The sequence below is a fragment of the Dermacentor albipictus genome, chromosome 6 (genome assembly GCF_038994185.2).
Source record: "Dermacentor albipictus isolate Rhodes 1998 colony chromosome 6, USDA_Dalb.pri_finalv2, whole genome shotgun sequence".
NCBI classification, from domain to species: Eukaryota; Metazoa; Arthropoda; class Arachnida; order Ixodida; family Ixodidae; genus Dermacentor; species Dermacentor albipictus.
The window spans coordinates 39,543,037-39,563,444 of NC_091826.1; the positions used below are offsets into that span (position 1 = coordinate 39,543,037).

General features: G+C 48.0%; 1 protein-coding gene across 5 annotated transcripts in view; it reads left to right on the plus strand.

The window, feature by feature from the left end:
- Positions 1–19,822, plus strand: part of LOC135914564 (uncharacterized) — a 502,153-nt gene extending 482,331 nt beyond the window's left edge. For 4 of the 5 annotated variants that reach the window (XM_065447470.2, XM_065447472.2, XM_065447471.2 and 1 more), the window contains 9 exons: positions 1,483–1,563; positions 3,223–3,680; positions 5,009–5,789; positions 6,428–6,668; positions 7,195–7,376; positions 11,160–11,496; positions 13,158–13,362; positions 14,239–14,506; positions 16,270–19,822. In XM_065447470.2, the coding sequence (XP_065303542.1) occupies positions 1,483–1,563; positions 3,223–3,680; positions 5,009–5,789; positions 6,428–6,668; positions 7,195–7,376; positions 11,160–11,496; positions 13,158–13,362; positions 14,239–14,506; positions 16,270–16,310 (2,594 nt within the window). In that variant the 3' untranslated portion in view covers positions 16,311–19,822. The remainder of the gene's footprint in view (positions 1–1,482; positions 1,564–3,222; positions 3,681–5,008; positions 5,790–6,427; positions 6,669–7,194; positions 7,377–11,159; positions 11,497–13,157; positions 13,363–14,238; positions 14,507–16,269) is intronic. The other variant, XM_065447473.2, reaches the window with a different exon arrangement.
- The last annotated feature ends 586 nt before the right edge of the window (positions 19,823–20,408 follow it).

The following is a 20,408-nucleotide window of genomic DNA, read 5'->3' on the forward strand; positions in this document are numbered from 1 at the left end:
TTCACGGCGAGTCTCCCAGACTGCGTTGCGCCATTTCATCGAGAAAGAACTAATCAACCAGTCATCGACATGCTAATGGCTCTGTGGTTTGTGAATCTCGAGATGTCGGCCGGGCCAACTACCCAGAAATCCCCCCCCCCCCTCGCACCGTTACATCATGCGGAGAATTCCCGATTCCTCAGAAAAGGCTTGGAAAAAAAATGGCTGTGGCTTAGGTAAGGTTAAGCCCAGGATGCGAAGCATACTAGCCTTTATTTTAGTTGTTGAACCACTGTTTAGCCTGGTGAACTGCTGTTGCTTGGCTATATTTGGTTCGGCTAGACGAAGAAACAACTCATGCATTACTTCTTCGCCTTCAAGAGTGGAACGCGACAGCGTTCCCGTCGACCCGCCAAGGGGTGTAAGATTATGGGCTACAGGGCAGCGACTACGCGCCCCGCATTGGACGCGGTGAGCGTCGAGCAAAGCAGCGTTCGGCGCGGCAACGAAATGTGCGCCTGAGCAAGAGACGCACGCCTTAGAAACAGCGCGTTTCTAAGGCAACACCGCATTCACTAGAGGCGCTTTTGTACCGCTTTGAAGCGTTGTACTCGTGGCTCAGTGGTAGCGTCTCCGTCCCACACTCCGGAGACCCTGGTTCGATTCCCACCCAGCCCGTCTTGCAAGAGTTGAGCCAAAGCCACTTCTCCTCTGTCGTGACGTCACGGTGTCACGTGATTTCATGGTCACCGCCGCGCCTGAGGAGCTGGGTTGAGCCCTCGTAATATGCTTCGCATAAAAACAAAAAACACTGGCGGCGTTCTCTGATACACTTTTCGGATCTGGTCACTCGTCACCTGGTGCTTTCGCCGGACAGCTGCGTGCCGGGGCACTCCGACAGCAAGTGCCGGATTGTTGGGCCAGGTGCCGTTTTTGGACTCGGGCAACGCGCTTGTATCGGCGGTAGCTCGTTCTTGTTCTTGTTCCCTAGTGGAATGGCGCAACTCACTCTGGGGGATCGGCCATGAATCAAGCGGTGATGGTGGAGGTAGCTGTCCCACCGTGTCTATACGGAAGACGTCGTCTTTCCTTATGCGCACGCCAGTGCACGAGTCCATTTGAGTGCACCACCAGTGCGGGCCTTGTGCGCGCGAGTACTTGACTGCAGCGACGTACGTTGAATGAAATTGCAATGGTACGGCCTTAAATCGCGTGCGGGGACGGTAAGAAACTAAAACTAATGTTTCTGATATTAGTAAACAAACAATTCCTGCTGGCAGCTTGAGCATATTCACACTAGCTTGTATTTTTCTTGGGGAGGGGGGGGGGTCCTCGCTAAAAAAAAAAAAAATTTCGTGTGTCACCCGGTTTTTTTTTATTAGTTTTACGGGTAACTGCCGTAGTTCCCGCCTTATACCTCAGTTACTGCTCCTTCTATAGCAAAAGCTTTCGCCACAGTACTTGAGAGCTACACAGAATCGCTCGCCTCTCGCCGTTTTGCAGGTGACTTTGAGAAACGGCTGAACATCCCAGTCACGCCAATCTGTGACAGAGAGAGGACCACGGTAGCCAAGATACAAGCCGGTGAGTTTCGCCCGTCTAACTGGTCGCGTTGTCTCGCGCTGAAATGCGTGCATCGGCTTGCCGAGTCGCCTTGTCGAGTGAGCGCATCAGGTTCGTGGCACCGTGCCTGCTCCGTCCATGCCGGGTCATGTCCTAATCCTATTTACCAGGGTTGTTCTATTACGATAGCACCGTTTTCGTGCGTTATCGAGGCACCGTTATCCTGCGTTTGATTTCTTTCGACGGCGCATGCGCAGTACGCGCGTGGTTGGTTAGAGCGAGGTTCTACCGTCAGCCTGCTGACAGGAGCGACTTGCGCCCTCACACACGCCACAGGGTGGTGGTTTTTTTTTTTGGCTGCAACGAATTAAAAAAAAAAGAGATTACCTATGGCAGTTAGTACAATTCTAACTTTTCTCCTAACTTACGTGATGACGAGGGCACTACTTCTACGAGAAATTAAAAAAAAATGCCTAATTGAATAACTGACTTAATTACACTACATTAATTTAATTAACTTCCGGCGCATTATTTCAACTTACGCATTCTAGCCGGCGAGTTCGCAAGCGATATTTACTTGAAACGCATTCTCGAAGTGTCCGACGAAAGGCATTGGGGCTCGATTTACTTTTGTGCTTCTATCCATAAAACAGTGTTTTTTTTTTCGTTTTCATAAAAAGGTAAGTGGGACGTAAGTGCATTTCTTGCCGCAACTGTAACGGCGCATATCACCAAACCAATGCCATACTCAGAATTCGTTCCAAGTCGACGTATGTCGCCTTGCACACTCACGAATTACAATTCGTAGAATGAAATATGTGCCGTAAGGTAATTAATAAATAGGTAATTAACATAATTACGTTAAATATTAAATAAGCATCTTTATTTCTTGTCGAAAGAACGACCGCCTCGTCGAGTAGTTTAGGCCAAGGGTTAGAATTGTGCTATTTGCCGCAGTCAATTTTTAAAGTTTTGTTGCAGCTAAAAGAAAAACAAGAAAATCACCCTATATATACGGACACTAGCGTTCTTGTTTAGCTGCGGTGTGCATTCACATTGGTCTGTGCTGTGTGCATGCACACCATGCTCCTGACTGTCATATGTAAATTAGTGGATGTATGAAGACATTTTCTTTTTTGAGGCTTCGGTGACTATCTTTGATTGTGGGCCGTCGCATTATAATGTTGTTCGCGATGGTTCTGTATACTGCCAAATCCTTTCGAAGGTTGGTACACATACGAAGAGGCGTCGGAGGGCCCGCACAGACTGTTTACAAGGACACCACAGCTTTATTGCAAAAATACTTGATAGAGAGATAGAAAGAGAGGGAGTGAAATAAATGGAAAGGTAGGGAGGTTAACCAGATCGCAATATCCAATTTGCTACCCTGCTCAGGGGAAAGAGGGAAATGAGACGGTAAAGGTAAACGAAAAGAGAAAGTCCACCGTCTTGGCGAATGCTGCACAAGCTCGAAATAGAAAAAGAAAATTATCAAGCTGAAGTTTTGCAACAGGCGAGCAGTTCGTAATTAAGCGCACAGTCTTCTACGTTGAGCCGCCATTGTGACGACTACGAGGACACACACGTAACCAGCAACCAATTAGGCGCGCCGTAAGCCGCGAGTGCAGTGCCGTTTCGCCCGGGTTACGGCCCTTTCTCTGACTCCCGTTGTCCGCGCAGACTTCTTCAAGTTCGTGGTGAGCCCGCTGTTCGAGATCTGGGACCAGTTCCTGGACACGCCGCTGTCGCGCGAGCTGCTGCGCAACCTGTGGCTCAACCACGTCCAGTGGGAGAAGAAGGTGGCCGCGGCCGACGACTCGGCCGCGTCGGCGTCCTTCGAGACGGACCTCAACGCTCCGCTTGCTTCGGAGGAGGACGAGGGCGACCTGCTCGACTTCGACGACGAAGACGACGAAGAGCTGCCGCCGCTGCTGCGGCGCCGCAGCGCCACGGTGGCCCGCTACTCCTGGATGGAAGAGACGTTGGGGTCGAGCGCTCGGGGCCGCCGACACAGCATGCCGCTCAGCCTGCCCAAGCTGCCCTCGCGGACCGTCATCCGGCGCCGAAGGCAGTCGCTGCCCCTCGCGGTGGCCAAGGGGGTCGCGGCAGCAGCAACGGGAGGCCTGCAGCCGCCGGAGGTGAGCGCGCGGCCCGTCCGGGTCGCAGGGTGGAGCTGCCGCGCCTGCCGGGCGATTAGGATGACGATCGTGATGATAATGATGACGATGGTGATGATGACGATGATCGTCATGATGATCTGCAGTGGAATCCCCTTTGGAACCGGGATTGCCATGATGGACATCGTCAAATTCCGCCGTATTGTCAAATTCTGTCACGGCGGCATTCTGAGCCAATCGGATGAACCGTAGCAGTCCTCTCTTGGGTCAATCAGAGCTGACAAGATGGCAAATTTTGCAATGTGACAACGTCGAGATTAACTTTGAAGGGTAGTCGGTTCTTTTTTTTTGGCTAGTTAGTTTTCTGGAATGTTAACCAGCATGGAGGGACGCAGAAAGGACGAGCGCTTACCGTTGGCCGTACGCTGTTGGCACTAAGCGCTCGTCCTCGCTCTTTCCATGCCACTCTGTCCAGATGAACACCCTGGGTGGCGACAAGTCACCCAGCCAGCTTGAGCTAACGTGGTTTGACCGGAAAGAAGCGTAGCGTGCATTGTGACGCGATTGACAACTTAGTTCCCTAGATGCATGACCACCGAGACTGCATCGAGCGCAGGAGCTCTAGCAACATACCTTGTTTCATCGCTGTTGATTTTTCTCTTTCAGTGTCCATCTAAGAAATTTGACAAAAATAATGACGCCAGTTTATCACTACCTCATTCAAAAAAGACGACGAGGTTACTGTAAGAGGGGAGACTCGAAGAAGGTCAACAGTGACATGAACCACGGAAGGCTTAGCCCAGCGCCAGTGGTTTGACGAAGGGGATGACTTTTTTCTGTGCGTTAACTGCTCTCCTTGGTATGGTGGGAGCCTAAGCGAGTACCCTTTGCAAGTTCTTCCCCGAGGAAAAGCCGAAAAGGGACATATCTTTGTCAGAGCAACAGGTGCCTTCCTTGGTAGGATTTGTACAGCTCCCTCCAACTCTGGGGCGAAGACTCAGAGGGAGGAACCCCTTCAGATCTTTGTCTTTTGGGGACAGCGTAAGGGACTCGTCTTCAACTGTGCAACAACTGCTATATACAGAATGTTTTATCGTGAACGCTACCCCAAGGTTGAGAATCCTAAGCAACTACCGCCTTCAGAAGCTCACCCATGGCGGAGGCGAAGCTGTCTTCGCCAGCTGTCATCCCGGCTTGCACATGTCCTTTTCTGTGAAACGCCGGCATAGTGCTCACGCTTCCCTTCTTCGTGCACTGTTGACCGCGTGCAATATGTTTTGGGGTTTCACTTCGCACCCTTTTTACTAAGGCGCGCCGATGATGCATTATTATTTTCCTACATCTCGCAGGAGAGGCCCTCGTCGCCGGTGCTGTCGGCCGAGAACTTGCATCCGACGACGAGCCTGCTGTCGCTGTCGAGCACGCAGGAAGGGGCGCCCATCAGCACGGTGCTCCAGAGGGTGTCCCGAGAGAGCGAGCGCCGCTTCCTCGTGCACCAACCCATCTCGTACCCGCCGTACCGCAGGACCTCGGAGCCCTTCGTGGCGACGCCCTCGAAGCGCGCCTTCCCGCGTCGATCCGAGTCCGTGTTCGCCTTCTCGTCTTCCATGGAGGTCGAGCTGGGCGACGGCAAGGAGGACCACAGCGGCGACGAGGTTGAGGAAGTGGAGCAGACGGAAGAGCAGACGACAGGGAAGACGAAAGAGCAGACGACAGAGCAGACGAAGGAGCAGACGAAGGAGCAGACGGCGACGGAAGGAATGGATGGCGAGGAGACGGCGGAGACTACGGCTACGGAAGAGGGGCAGGGCGACCGAGAAGCAGTCGCTGCGGAGGAGCACGCTCAAGAGGCTGACTCGCCGGACCGGGAAGACTCCTCGAGCTCAAAGACTTGCGAGAACGGCTGCGGAACGCCCTCGCCCCCGCCCTCCGCCGTGACGTCTCCCGCCGGAAGTGACGCGACGCGAGCGAACCCTGGTGCTGGGGGCTCACCTGCCGCGGTGCGGGAACGCGGGAAGGGCGACGCGTCGGGCGACTTGACGTCGGGGAGTTCGCGGGCGAAGCCGCCTGCTCAAACGAAGCGAGCTCGCCTGCAGCGCACACCGGCGCAACTCGCCAACCGGCCGCGCGGTGAGTGTTTCAAACGGTCCCATGAGTGTTTTCTAAGACGCTCTAGAGAGACCTATAATTATTGGTACCGGCATGCGTTTGTGTTTTTTTTTCTTAGGTGCCGAAACGCTGCCCTTCTGACACATTTTATCGTCCCACTGGCCACGTATTTGGCGTTTTAAAATGTCTCGTCGGACATTCCTGGTTGCTCCATACCATATCACTGAAATGTCTTCTTAAACGTATCATTGCAATGGGGCTCTTAAACATACCGAATGTTTAGCTTTGTTCTCTTCTAATTCCTTTAGTTACGGCTTATTTTCCCACATCCTGCGGCCAGTATATTGACCTTTCCCATATAATGAGAAACGCGACGACATGCCAATGTCCCGTGAGAGTAATATTGCAATGTCTGTGGACACTAATTCATAATGTGCTTGGCCTTGTTCCACTGACTGTTGACGCACGGATTGAGGGACAGGGAAAGCGAGAGGAAGACGGCGCGCGACGATGCTATGCTACAATGAGTTATACACACACGGTCCAACAGGCAAAACTGGCACTGTGCGCACGCTGTACTCGCAAGCAATGCGTCTACGCAACATCTGGTGAACCCTCGTGTTCCTCGCGATACGATGCAACTTTTTTCCCGTCCTCAGCGTCACCGTCCGTCGTTCCCACCGCGTCGCCACCCAAGGCCACATTCACCATCGAGCCCCCGCCCAACGAGGGCACGTCCTTCGGCCAGAAGTCCAAGGGCCTGGAGACAACCACGTCGCTGGAAAACGAGGAGGCGCCGATGCCGTCGTGGTCGCACCGCTTCAGCCTGACCAACGAGCGGGAGGCGCACCAGATCGAGTTCGACCACCCGCCCGAGGCCTCGTGGAGAAACTGCGCCAGGTGCGAGCGGTGTCTCTGTTGTACTCGCGTGCGCAGTCTCCACTTTCGTGGCTAACCCCGGTGGGGGGGAGTGCCATTCCGTGCGTAGTTAAAACTGCACCACATTGTCGAGTGCGCCATTTTGCCTGCTCTGATTGGCCCAGAGAGCTACTATGGCCTCTCTGATTGGGTATTATGGTGGTGGTGTGTTGTAGCTACAGGTGGGTATCTGATTGGTTCATAAGGCCACCGTGGTAGAATTTCATAACCGGGTGAGATTTGGCAGTCCCCAAAATATCAACCTCTGGTCCTGAGAACACAGGACATACACACATACATAATACATACATACATACAAACAAGCGAATCAAATCAAAAGCAAATTTCTAAAGAGAAGACAAACACATTGAGGTTAGAAAATAGCACTGCAATCCCACGGAACCTATAAGAAAGCTCCGAATGCAAATTTGAAAACAAGTAAATGTACGGAGAAAAGGCCCACAACCTTTCTTTGTTTAAATGTTCCAAAACTATCGCCTCAACGTAGGAACAACCGGAGGAGTTCGGCACCGACGGCCCTGGGCCTAGAGCGACAGGTGTCCTTCCTGGACGACCCCGCGAGAGTGGCCGGGACCGTGTCCGAGACGGGAAGCGCTCTTCCCGCTTGTGGCCTGCTAGGCGCACTGCCGCGCCGCTCTTCCATGCCGTCCGAGCAGCAGCTCGTTCACGGTGCGTTTTCTCTTCTTTTTTTTCTTTTTAGGTGAAATACATTTCGCACTACGCTTCGGCAACCTTAGTGCTAAGCGTGCACGCTTATAAGTGACGCACAAGATATTATGCCTTCTGAAAGGCGATGCAAAAGCTCATGCAGGGGGGGGGGGGGGGGGGGAGTGCGCCCTAACTGTCGCTCCTCTTATTACCAAAGAGTCAATTCCGTCTCGTCATGTTATAAGTATGACGTGTAGGTCCCTTAAGCACATTATAAAATGTATCATCAGATTGCCTTTTTCTTTTTGAAAAAAAAAAAAACTTGGCTTGCTAGTGTAGTTGCATCGTGTTGGTCTTTTTGAGTGCTAACCGCACTAGTGCTAGTACACTAGTGCTAACCGCGACCCGGCAATCAGTGTTTATTTGTTTGCTTGTTGTGGTGTCAATCCAGAAACTTATAAAATGTGCAACTGTAAAGCGTTTCCACGTTTCAAATGCTCTTTTAAATGCTGACCACCGTTTTCATAATAGATTGCACCGTAGTTATTTACACTTACAAAATCATCATAACACAAGGTATAAGAGCCAAAAATATTGGCATTCATTAAGCAAAGCTCATTTATATCTAGTTTTCTGAAAACTTGATTCTGGCGAAGACTAAAAAAACAATCATTTTATCGTTTATGCCTAGTTGACAACGTCAATCTTTATTCGACGCGATCCCGCTTCACTTTGAAGCTATGCCTACAGCACACATTACAGCTTAAGATGCTTGCGCGGCCTTCTCATTGCTTTGCTGCTAAAGCCAACCTCAGTCACGATAACGATGGGCTTCTTGGAATAGCAGGGTTACCGTAAAATTGAGTTGTTGTCCATACTTCCCGTAATAAATGCATGAATAACCCGTAGCACATTGATGTTCTCTTCGATGTTCGATGCTATAAGAACTTCGGCTGCGTTTGTGTGCGTAATAAATTTCTATTCCATGCTCCGACATTATCTGCCATCCTGTAGTGCTACAGCCTGTTGATATGGTTTCTTCCCTGTAAAGCGTGCTTTACTTCTTCCCATTGTTATTGAGGCGAAGCAAACCTATAAGGTCTATTCACTTTGTCATGAAAACTTAGCAGAAATTCGACCAAGATTAGATTAGCATTCCACTCCTAAAACAAATTTATGTGAAGTGCTTCTTTTTTTTGTCTAAGGACTTCTAGAAGCAAGCGGCGCCCTTTGCGTATATGTAGTTCACCGCACAACAAAACCTGTAGAACGATGAGGTCACTAACCTGTGAATTTTGTGGAGTTATCCACATCCTACTGAATTAGATTACAACCTAGGACCTTCGAACGCTGTAGTTGTCTGCTGTTATCAGTGTCGGCGATAGAATATCGTATTACTGTGCCTTTATATAACTGTCTCGGCAGCGTTATGAAATTTGAAGCCGATGCTTGCAGTGATGCTACTACTATGCGAAAATGGATTTGCGTGCGCGATATTCAAATCTTATTTTTCCGTTTAACGTTTTCCTGTTCACGTAGGCAATAATTTATTTCAGGAAAAGCTTAGTAGCATATTTTACGTTTGCTTCCTGAGGCAGCCGTCTGCTACTTTTTCGCCCTATAGTAAAGTAGGCTTCACGTAGGCCACGCTTAAAGAGGGCCAGTAACGCTATTGTGTGTAAGCTGTCGGTTGTGTTTGGCAATATAAAAGACATACCCACAAAATTCTTCAAAAAACGTTTTTGATACTTTTAGTGACAGAGTCTTCTAATATAGCTTGCTGTTGCTGCGAGAACGCGACAAAATGCCCATTATGCTACGTCCATAATCGCGCAAAGGATTTGCGTCGACATCACCTCGGAATCGTGTAACGTGAGAAAGGTCAGCCCGCACTATGACCGCAGTGGTGTCGTTTTATGCCTCAAAATTGCGTCACTGCTACGTCAGAGGGGACATTCCTCTATGTTCGCCGTTCGCCGAAGGAACTACTTAGTTGTGACACGTGAAGGAATCCCTCCTGTAGCCGTCGTGCTTACTCTTCCCCAATGACGGCTGTTTTGAGAAGTTAAGCTAAAAGGCAGGGCAGCCTCTTTGCAATGTTGTGGTCTAGCAAAATGCACGAAGTACAAGGATATTTGGCTCAGGCGTTCGTGACAGTGCTACCTTTCGACCGCGCAAGATTACTTACCGTGTTCAATTCTGGTCAAGTCCAAGCAAGTGCCCCGCCGACACATTAGGCTTGGCCAGAACTGAACGTGGTAAAGAAACTTACGCGTCCGATTTCAATGCGCTTTGCTGCGTCGACACACAGTGTTCCCTCTATCCCGCTTTCTTTTTTCTGTTTCCCCTTTCCCTTCCCCCACTGTAGGGTAGCAAACTGGACGCTCGTCTGGTTGACTTCCCTGCATTTCCTCTGTTTGCTCTCTCTCTCTTCAATTCCGGTTACAGGGCCTTTCTTTCTTTACTGATGAGACAAAAGGCATACGTAGAGTTCCGACTAAAAAAAATTGACAGTGGCTTAGCTCGGCTACGCCAGAATATACGTAGCGAAAGCTAAGGCATAACATCCTTAGTTAATCTTGATTTCAAGTCCAGGTTAGTCTGGTTGTCTAGCTATGTTACGGCGTTTAGCCAGTCGTTCGGCGCGCTGTTCGTCTGTTTCCTGGGCGATTCGTTTCCTCTTCATCTCGTTCCGATGTCGATTCCAGGCCTCCTCCTGCTTATCAGAATTGTCGCCGTCCGTACTGCCGCCTCAACTGTGTTTGTGGCGCACGCGAGCTCTCCTTTTCAATCCTCCGACATGTTATCGGGCTTGCGACGCAGCTGACGAAGCGAGCGGAGGCGAGCGCAACGACGAGGGACGCGGTGTGATGTCATGTGCCTCCTCGGAGCACGGCCTCGGCGAAATCGCAAGTTCGCGGCCAGTAAAGCTATCGCTTTGAAACATTGAGCGTTACTCGCTGTCACAAGTAAAACACACTCACAATAGCGTTCACGGCGTCGCGTTACGGCGAGCGAACTCCGCGCTGAACTTACGAATTCCGGTGTTCCCTCTCTCTACCCGCCGTGGTTGCTCAGTGGCTATGGTGTTGGGCTGCTGAGCACAAGGTCGCGGGATCGAATCCCGGCCACGGCGGCCGCATTCCGATGGGGACGAAATGCGAAAACACCCGTGTGCTTAGATATAGGTGCACGTTAAAGAACCCCAGGTGGTCAAAATTTCTGGAGTCCTCCACTACGGCGTGTGCCTCATAATCAGAAAGTGGTTTTGGCACGTAAAACCCCAAATACTATTATCCTGCTAGTAACAGCGCAAAATGTAGACAAGGGACGAGACAAGAAGACACCACAAGCGCCGACTTTCGACAACGTTTATTCCGAAAGAAACACGGCTTCTTATAAACATTGCCCTCACGTGTCGCAGTCACGTGATCGCACATCATGTTCTAGAATAGCAGCTTGGGCTTGTTGGTTTTCCATCCTGCTAGTAACAGCGCAAAATGTTTTTGCGCTGTAAATGTTTTGCGCTGTTACTAGCAGGATGGAAAACCAACAAGCCCAAGCTGCACAACATGATGTGCGATCACGTGACTGCGACACGTGAGGGCAATGTTTATAAGAAGCCGTGTTTCTTTCGGAATAAACGTTGTTGAAAGTCGGCGCTTGTGGTGTCTTCTTGTCTCGTCCCTTGTCTACATTTTGCGCTGTTACTGGCAGGATGGAAAACCAACAAGCCCAAGCTGCTATTCTAGCGAAATATTATTATGTTCCCTCTCTCCCCCCCCCCCCCCTCCCTTGTCGCAGCAGAGCTGAGTCGCTCGGAGCTGGTCAGGCTCGCCGCGGTGGCGGCGGCGGCGTCGCCGGCCGCGGCGGCGACGTTGGCGCGTCGCCCAGTGCAGCGCGAGCTGATCCGGCGCCACAGCATCGGGTTCCTCGAGCCCGTGGCGCCGTCGTCGGAGTCCGAGGGCGGGTCGTGCGCCACCTCCACGGCGTGCAGCACGCGCCGCGGAAGCTGCGCGCCGCCGCCCCCGCACCCGCGCCGGAGGCACTCCAGCATCAGCTCCAGGGACGAGGACGAGACACGCGACCTGTTTCTGCCTTTCGTCCCGGCGCCGGCCGCCGCGTCGCCCGGGTCGCTCAGGTAAGTCGGCCGGGTGGTGGCGCTGGGACCGGGAGACGGGGAGGACGCGGCGATTCGCAGATGCGGGCGTGTTACGATAGGGGAACTGCGAAGATGGGGAAATGCTCGGCGGTGCGAACTTGCCGGATCGTCGGGCAGCACTCGACAAACGAAAGTGTCGTCGTCCTCCTCCTCCTCCTCCTCCTCCTCCTCCTCCTCCTCCTCCTCCTCCTCCTCATCATCATCATCATCATCATCATCAGCAGCAGCAGCAGCAGCAGCAGCAGCAGCAGCAGCAGCAGCAGCAGCAGCAGCCTGTTTTATGTCCACTGCAGTACGAAGGCCTTTCCCTGCGATCTCCAATTACCCCTGTCCTGCGTAGTATTCTTACAACTACAGTGCTGTAAAGCGTGCTTCTTTGCATATAGAATGTCGCAAAGGAAAAGCAACCTTGCGTGGGCGTCTAATCTGCACTGCGTGCGCGTGTATCTCTGCGCCAGCGACCTTGCGTCTTTCGTTCTGGGATGGTATTTGAGGATCGTTCGTCTAGTTTTCGTCACCTCCGTCAGAGGTATCATCACTGTGCTTAAGCTAATCGCCGAGTTAAGTGCCGAGTTTTCCATAGTTTTCATTGCCATTGCCCTTCTCATTGTGATGTTTCCACCAGTTATCTGTCTTTTGGGTCACACCTGATGTGTTCCTAAGTGGCTCTTCTACAGTTGATGGCCAACATTTTACAAGACTTACATTCGTTAAAGCAAACGCAGTGGACATGCCAGAAAATTGACACAAAGATACAGACATAAATTATCAATTGGGATTTGCCCATAAAGATGGCAGTGCGGTGTTGAATGCTACAAAAGTGAAGATGCGAATAAGTGAATCTACTGTCGAAGTGACCATGCTTTCTTAAACAGCAGTGAGCCTCACGTGTGGCTGTGAAAACATTACAACATAAGAGTAATGCAAAACGAGAAACAATGCAAGATTCCCCGAAAGCACATTTCACTCGTGTCAGTACAGCTGGTCATTGAACATGCAGGCATGTGACAAATACCTACAAGTACCATTTTTGTGTAGCTGATCAGTGTACATGCACACTGCGACAATTTTTTGTGGCACTAAGGGGAAAGCTTCTATGTGGCTGAAGTTTCTTTGTGGGTATCAGATTGCCATGCATTCCATATTAGTTTCTCGCCATCACTGGTTTCTATTTCAGTACCTTGTTTGTTTGACATATTTCTGACGTGTTGAGAATTTGAACCTCTTATAAAAGAAATGCTTCAACAAGTTCTACGGCAGTGCCGTTTGACTTGTTTCTTTGCAGAAAGCACTCTTAGTTCCTGGGTCATGGTACTTAAGTACATTAGCCATTGCTGCTTCATAATCTGCTTTTAATATTGCGTATTGCACAGGGGTACAAATTTCACTAGTTCATTTTGTGAATGCCATAATGAACAACCGATAGGACGGGACAGGAAAGAAAGGTAACCATAGTATGCGCAAGCTTATTAGCTCAATTCTGCGCTCTTGTGCAGAACGTATGTTTTGTCCTTCTTTTTCGTCCTATTGTCTGCAGTGTTCATCATGGGGCACAGTACACTAAAGCATTTCTCACCTTTGGGCCAAAAATGTTTATAAGTAACCAACCAGCCTCTCTTTATTTCTCTCTCACTCTGCAGACGACGTCGAGGGTCGCTGCCAGCTGACGTGCCTCTGCCACTCATGGTGTGCGCTGCGGAGAAACCACAGCAGCAGGGCAGTCGAAGGGTCGTCTCAAGAACTGGGGGTGCCGGAGATGTGTCGGACACCACGAGGAGGCGTGGCTCAACGGGCGAGATACTGAGTGCCCTGATTGGTCCTTACGGAGCACTGCACGCATTGCAGGTGATGAAACAGCTTCTACTGCAGGACCCACATGGAGCATATTCACACCGTATTTTTTCGTGTCACACCTCCCAGCATAGGTGCATCTCCTTTGGCAAACTTGAGCACCTTGGGGGAAGGAGGCTTGTCAAGCTGGCAGTTTTCATCATCTTTTTCTCCGACACCCTTATGCTTCTTTTATAAAGAAAGTAAATGTTTCTACAATTCATTGTGTACAGCTTTGTATACCAAAGCCGCTTGAAAAGAAATAATTGCTGCACAACATACCTTACTGTCCTTGTATTTTCCATCTCTTGGCACTTACTCTGTGACTTTAATATGCCACCGGCAAGCTGTTTTACACATTACACCAATAACTGAACCTCACATCTTTCTCTTTACTTTGACTAGAGTGTCACATACACCTGTTTCTTATCTAATCCATACCACAATCTTCGTGTCTCTTAACGTTATGCCTGTCATTTTTCATTCCATTTCTTATTGCACAATTTCCACCATTTTCTTGACATGCTTTGCTGTTTACAGTTTCCGCCAAGTTTCAGCCCAGTAGGCTAGTTCTGTTTGAACGCACTCATGATGAAGCTGTTTCTTATGACTCAATAATGCTACCTACGTGCATTCTGACTCATTTTTTATTCGTCTCAAGATTCGTATTATGATCTGACTCCTTCATGGTGACCAGTTGCCCTCTCTAAACACTGATTTAAAACTTTTTGTTGCTTTTCCGGACTATTGAAGATTATCTTAGTCCTTTTCCATTGCATTCCATTACAGTTCAAGGGCATTGCACTGTATTCAAGCTTAAGTAATTTTCCCAGCCTGCACAAGTCACTATCGGCAGTATGTTGCATGTCTCACGTGCTGCTCCTCTCGCAGAACCTTCCTCGGCGTGGCTCGGGCGGCGGTCTGGAGCTGCTGAGTGGACTGTGGCGCTCGCGCACCTTGCTTGGCTCGGACTGGTCGCCAAGCGGTGCACCGCCGCAGCCGGTGTCGGTGGCCGGCCGCTTCAAGCTTCAGCGCCAGGCCTGCTCTCTCGAGTCGACCAGTGTCCAGTCGACGTGCTCATCGGCTGCCGGCAGCGTGTTCAGCAGCCAACGCCGGGGTTCCTTCCCGCAGGAGTTCTCCCTCTTTTCCTTCAGCTCGGGTGGGTTGATGCTGAGTTTCTGCGTACCTACAACCTAAATTTTCTATTTGCATTCCTCGTAGAAAGAAAGCTTCTCGTATAGCTGTAGCTGAGTGCCCAAAGCAAGTTAAGCTGTCTTGTGTACGCAGTGCTGATGTGTGTACGGCGCAGAGTCTCTTGCTCGTCAATCGTCGTTTCAGGCATGCATTGATCAACTGGCGCTAGCAAGGTCCAAGTACTATGCTTCTTGGTGATGCCTTCATTTTCAAAAAATTTAGGTGCGGATTTGAGTTGGCACGGCATCGTGGCAGTGTAATATAATGGAGTGAAGTTCCATTGAAGGGCAATGTGAGTTCACAGCATAATGATTAGCCCAAGAGTAAGCCTCGCCATATTTTCACAGATTTAGCAGTGCCCTTAAAAATAATAGTGTTTTGTTTTGGTGTGGCTTGGCTGCATTAAGATTAGTGTTATAATAGGAATAAAATACAGAATGCCGACCAAAATGAGGTTGTCAAGAAATTTTTAACGTTTTGGCTTCCACACGGAAGCTGAAACACTAAAAAATATTTGACAACCCCATTTTGGTCGGCATTCTGTATTTTATTCCTATTATGCCGTTACTTTCCGACCAGACAAGATTTCATCAAACTCTTAATTTCATAAGATTAATGTTGCCGTGAGGACATACTGTGTTTCAACATTGAGCCATAGTGAGAACTGCATTGTGGCAGTAATTGTGTGGACCTGTTTTTATAGCAGCGCAAAGAAGTGTTGGTTAGCTGGCATAAAGAAGGGTTCTAAATAGAAATTATCAAAGCCGGGGGCCAAGTTAAGACAATGCAGCTCTGTCTTGTGATCACCTAGCACTGTGTTTCGCAGCTCCTGACTTCCCTCTGTGGCTTTCACTGGTTTCCTTTGCTTTCTCGTTTGTGTATTATCAATTGTATGCAGTCATTCCTGTGTTATAGGTATGCATGTTTTTGAAGCCCGATTACTGTAGGCAGTTCATCAAAATACACAATTGTATGAGACGTAAGAGCACTATATGAATTTGTTTTCTTTTGTACCCCCTTCCAAACAGGAGATGTGCCACGTTTTCCACGTAACTTGTGCCAACATTTAAAGATATGCAAGTGCTACATAGTGGGACAGGACCAAGACAATGTTGTTTGCCATCACTTGGAGCAAGCCAGTCCATTTGTTGTATTTTCCCGAATTACATAATTTATTTGTATTGTATTGTATATTGTATTCAGAGCGAGAGTGTCAGTTAGAAAGTTGTAGATCATCCTGAAAAATTCCCAGTCCAGCTTTGTGTTGCTCAATACAGGCTACATAAAAGTTTTTTCCAAGCCTGAAAGAAAACACAAGAAATATGAAAAAGTGCTGTGCAACCATTTGTGTGGCACGTTCCTAGATGAAACATTTGCACTTAATATGATATTTGAGCAGTTGATAATTAATAATAAGTAATTATGTAATTAGACAAAATACAAGAAATAGCCTGACTTACTCAAAGTGACAGCAAACAACATTACCTTCGTTCTGTCGAGCTACGGTACACTTGCTATATTTAAAAATATTTGACAGGAGTTACCTGGGACACACAGTATACTTTTCCCTGTGTAGGATAGCAAACTGGAGGTGTGTCTTGCTGGTCTCCTTGCCTTTACTTCTCTTTCACACACAGGTTAACATTTGCACACGCGCAGTGACACTGCACCAATGTTTGAGGATTGTAACAATCTTTCCTGCAATCTTTTCTTTTATGAATGAAACAGGAGAGCTCTACTGCTGCGACGATGGAGGTGGAGGTGACTAAAGGCCACGCTGCACCAGTCCCTGCAAGAAGAAGGAAAAATGCCAAGTTCTTCACGTGGCGAAAATCCCAATGCCCACACTTTTACAAATGAGTCATCCGCATCATGTAGGAACACGAAACAAAAACCAATATACATTATATATACATATATACATATATATATATATGTATATATATATACACACACACACAACATGAGCAGCAACACACTGCCGAACATTGAAACACATCCAAACAGCGCCACATCACTGGCGCGCTGTCACGTGGCAGTACAAAAACTATGCAAGCGCGGGAGCAACGCGCGTCGCCGCCACTGCCGCCGCCAAGCCAAGTGACTGGCCAGTCAAAGCTGTCATCTCCGAAGACAGCGTCTTGCCACGAAGGGGATTTCACAACCAATCAACCAAGCCCAGTTATCATTCTACTACTACTGCTACTACTACTGCTACTAGTGTGTGATGCTCGGATCGCCGCCAGTGGCAAGACCAGACTCAAACAGTGCGCGCGACAGCTGCTGTGGTGGGTGGGATCTGTTTGGTTGTCTGCGACATCCAAAATCACAGAACGGCATGGTTCTACCGCACTTTCTGTCTTAGCCCGTGGCGCCGACTTCTGTCGGGCTTGTAGTGGTCACTTGTGTTCTCATTTCTTTGTGTTTCTTTGTGACGCCATATCAGACAAGAGACTGGAGATCAAGTGTTTTTAGATCGCAAACTTTTTTTTATTCCTTTTATCTTGGAAGATAGTTCACGTCCTGCTGCAACTTCCTCGTGTGTGTTTTTTTATTTTTGTTGGAGTGTGTTTGCACGTCTTCCTTCCTCTTGAATCCAGAGAGTGTGATGAGTGTATGTCCAGTTTTAATGTGTGTCTCGGTGTGGCCACATGTGAGCGGTGACGTTGAGCACGTGTGTCGTGTGACCTGATTTTTTTCCCCATTAAGATCAACAGGGTGGCTGTGTGCTATATTTCGGTGACAATTACCTTGTACACCATTGCAAAATTTTTGTGATTCGCAGAGATTGTCATGCACACTCAAAACAAAACGTTACTGATGTGAAGTTTTATGCGATGAGTGATTCAGCATGTCCAGAGGGTTCAGTTGCTGGCGTTTTCATGGTGCACATTGTAATTAATCAAGCATGGGTCATGTGACACCAGGAACACAAATGGCACTTGCACATCTTGCTTACTTCGGAGAAATAAGCACATGTCACCTTACTTATGGATCATCAGCGAACTTCGTTGGATTGCTATCGTTATTGAATTGTGTGGAGATGAGTACCTGAGCTTCCGCCATCAAATTGAAATGTCATGCTTCTACATTACGACAAAACCCTATGTGAGGTGTTCAGTAGGTTGATCAAATTGAGTGCCTAATTGCACCAAGTAAAAAATATATAGATGCAACACAAGAGCAATTTCACAGGGTGTTCGAATATGTGTCGTCTTCAAGTTTTCGTTCTTCTATGTGTAAAAGAGAAGGAAGCTAAATTCTATAGCAACATGCTATTACATAATCGTGATTAAGTTGGCAGGAAGAGTAGTCTGCAGTCATTCATAATTTTTAGCACCCTGATGCAGTAAAAAGATTTCACAATAGTAATACTGACCTTTCAATACAAGCACATCTGTTGCTGTGTTCTGCTCTGGGTTTAATTCCATTGCATCGAATTTTCCTGATTGCTCAAAGTTGAAGACCCATGAATGCTGAAAAGCTCTGCAAAATGGTCCTTGGTCCAGTATGTTCCATAATAGTGTTATTCAAGGTCGTTTTATTTGGTGTGTTATTAGTTTGTTTCTGCTTTCGTGCTTTGTTACCTTTGATTCACCACAGTTTTCATATTGTGTTCACCTGAGTTTGTGCATTCTTACATTCTAATGTCTATTTAGTTTTCTCGGATGCCTGAAGCAGCTCCTCTGTAGAAGGTATGGATTAACGGGTCATGAAGACTTTGTGTGCAAGTTTCCCTGCAAAATTGCCAAGTTTGTGTTGGACGCATAAGCGGATGATGATGTTAAAATTCAATGTAATTTCAGGCAACTTGTAGCAAATACATATGCACCATAGTATTTCAGGTTAAAAATGTTTCTTGGACACAAAATACAATTATGTGTAAAGCGTACGGTTACTTTACATGCCCCCAATTGATGTTCTGGGCTTACGTGAACGCCTTCTCTATGAGCCTATCCCGCAGCCTTCTCTGCTTAAAACATGCTACCAGTGACGTAGTCAGACGTCTTTTTTCGAGGGGAGAGGGCACGCACTTGACCGGGAATGAGAAGGGTGAAGGGGTTGAAGGGAGGTGGGGGGGGGGTGTCACATGACTGGTGTGCCCCCCTCTGGCTACATCACTGCATGCAACACAGGCTTTCTGGGGAGAAGGGAGGGACACATAGAGAAGGCCGTAATGAGCAACGATTTCTGTGAGCTGGAACTAAGTGCCATAGACACCTGTACTGACGAATGCAAGTCAATGGGAGTAACCTCTTCCCGGGCTACTTGCGCATGAAGCTTTCCTCATGACCTGACTGTTTGAGACTTCATTAAATGCAAAGCCTACCTCTCTAGAGAACAACATGCGTCTGTTTTGTCTCCCTTCTTGCTGATTGGCATATTTCACAGAGCTGCACAAGTGGCAGGCTTGTAAAGCTTTTTTTGCCTGTCGCTTAACGGTGCTTGGAACAAGCGTGGCAATCGAGTCTAGCTATTTGTGTTCTAGCAGTGTGGCTCCCGACAGCCGTTTAGGTCATATGCTCGTATAGTAAATGCCAAGATGCTGAAAATACTGAGCTGCAATTGTCTCTTCAAGAGGCCTGCATCAAAGAGCTACAGTATTTTTGCATGCAGAGCCTGCATCGAAAATTTAATAAACTTTAGTACGTGGTGGAAACGCAACTTTGCCTTGAGCAGCTGTTGGCTTAAGCGGTCATTTCTTGGAAAAAAAAAACAGATTTGCTGCCATGAAGACATTCTTCTTTTCTTTTGAAGCAAGATTCTATTGCAGTGAAGGCAGACCTCAAGGCAACGTTTGCAATAAATGTGTAGACATACAGCAGATACTATTAGATTTGGGGCTCGCCAGCATTCTACCCAAGCATGGCATAAGCTAAATAGTAGGCATATAAATCTTTCAAGTACATTTGCCAAATATGACATTAGAAAGATTTCCCAAACATGATGTTATTACAAGAAACTTGTCCTGCTTCACACAAACTAGCTGCAGATTAAATTTAACTCTTGCTACATTTTTGTAGGCAAGAATTAAATTACTGGGTTCACCTTTCTCACATAAATTTGTCTGCATGTTGCCTTGATGCATTGCGTCATCGGCCACGTCTAGAGCTGCGGTCTAGAGGAGCCATTTAACGAGGCAATATTCCTGTCACAACAAGTTCGGCGCTCTGAGCATTCATGTAGTAAATTTATTACTGATTTAGAAACAATGTGGGGCATCACAAAAATATACGTGTAAGATATATTTGCAATAAAGGAAAATTTGCACCTTTGCTTATGCAGCGACACTGAGAGTAACAAGGAAAAAACACGCACTTGCAAGAAATAGTGGCAGCTTCTGAGTCTCGACACTGAAACTCTTTGAAAGGTAATTTTGTACAGATCCTAAACAAAGGCTCTTGATCTGTTAGTAAGCACTATTACTTCTTCAAAATGGCCTGCATTCTTTATATGATGCACTTAAATACACAAACCTTTCTTGTCAAAAGCAATGAACACCATTCTACACAACTTACACTGCTGGGTACAAGGTCAGAAGCTACATTCTCATCTGCAACGACCACATTGTAACAACATCTGGGATGCAAAATTTGTTGTCCGCTTAGATATGGTGTGTGTCAAGGAACCTCGGGTGGCTAAATACTTTGGAGTGGAGCCCCCTCCCACTGCCATATACCTGAAAACTGAGTATTAATCATGGGATTTTGAACTCTCTCAAACAAAACAGTGCCAAACGTTTTGGCACTTGTAATCATAAGGAGCTTCCAGCTTACTAGATGCATAATTGTGTGCAGCACACCATCATGGTTGATGGCTGCACTAGGTTTCTTATTGCAGTTACTGCTTCTTGAATCTTTTTTGTT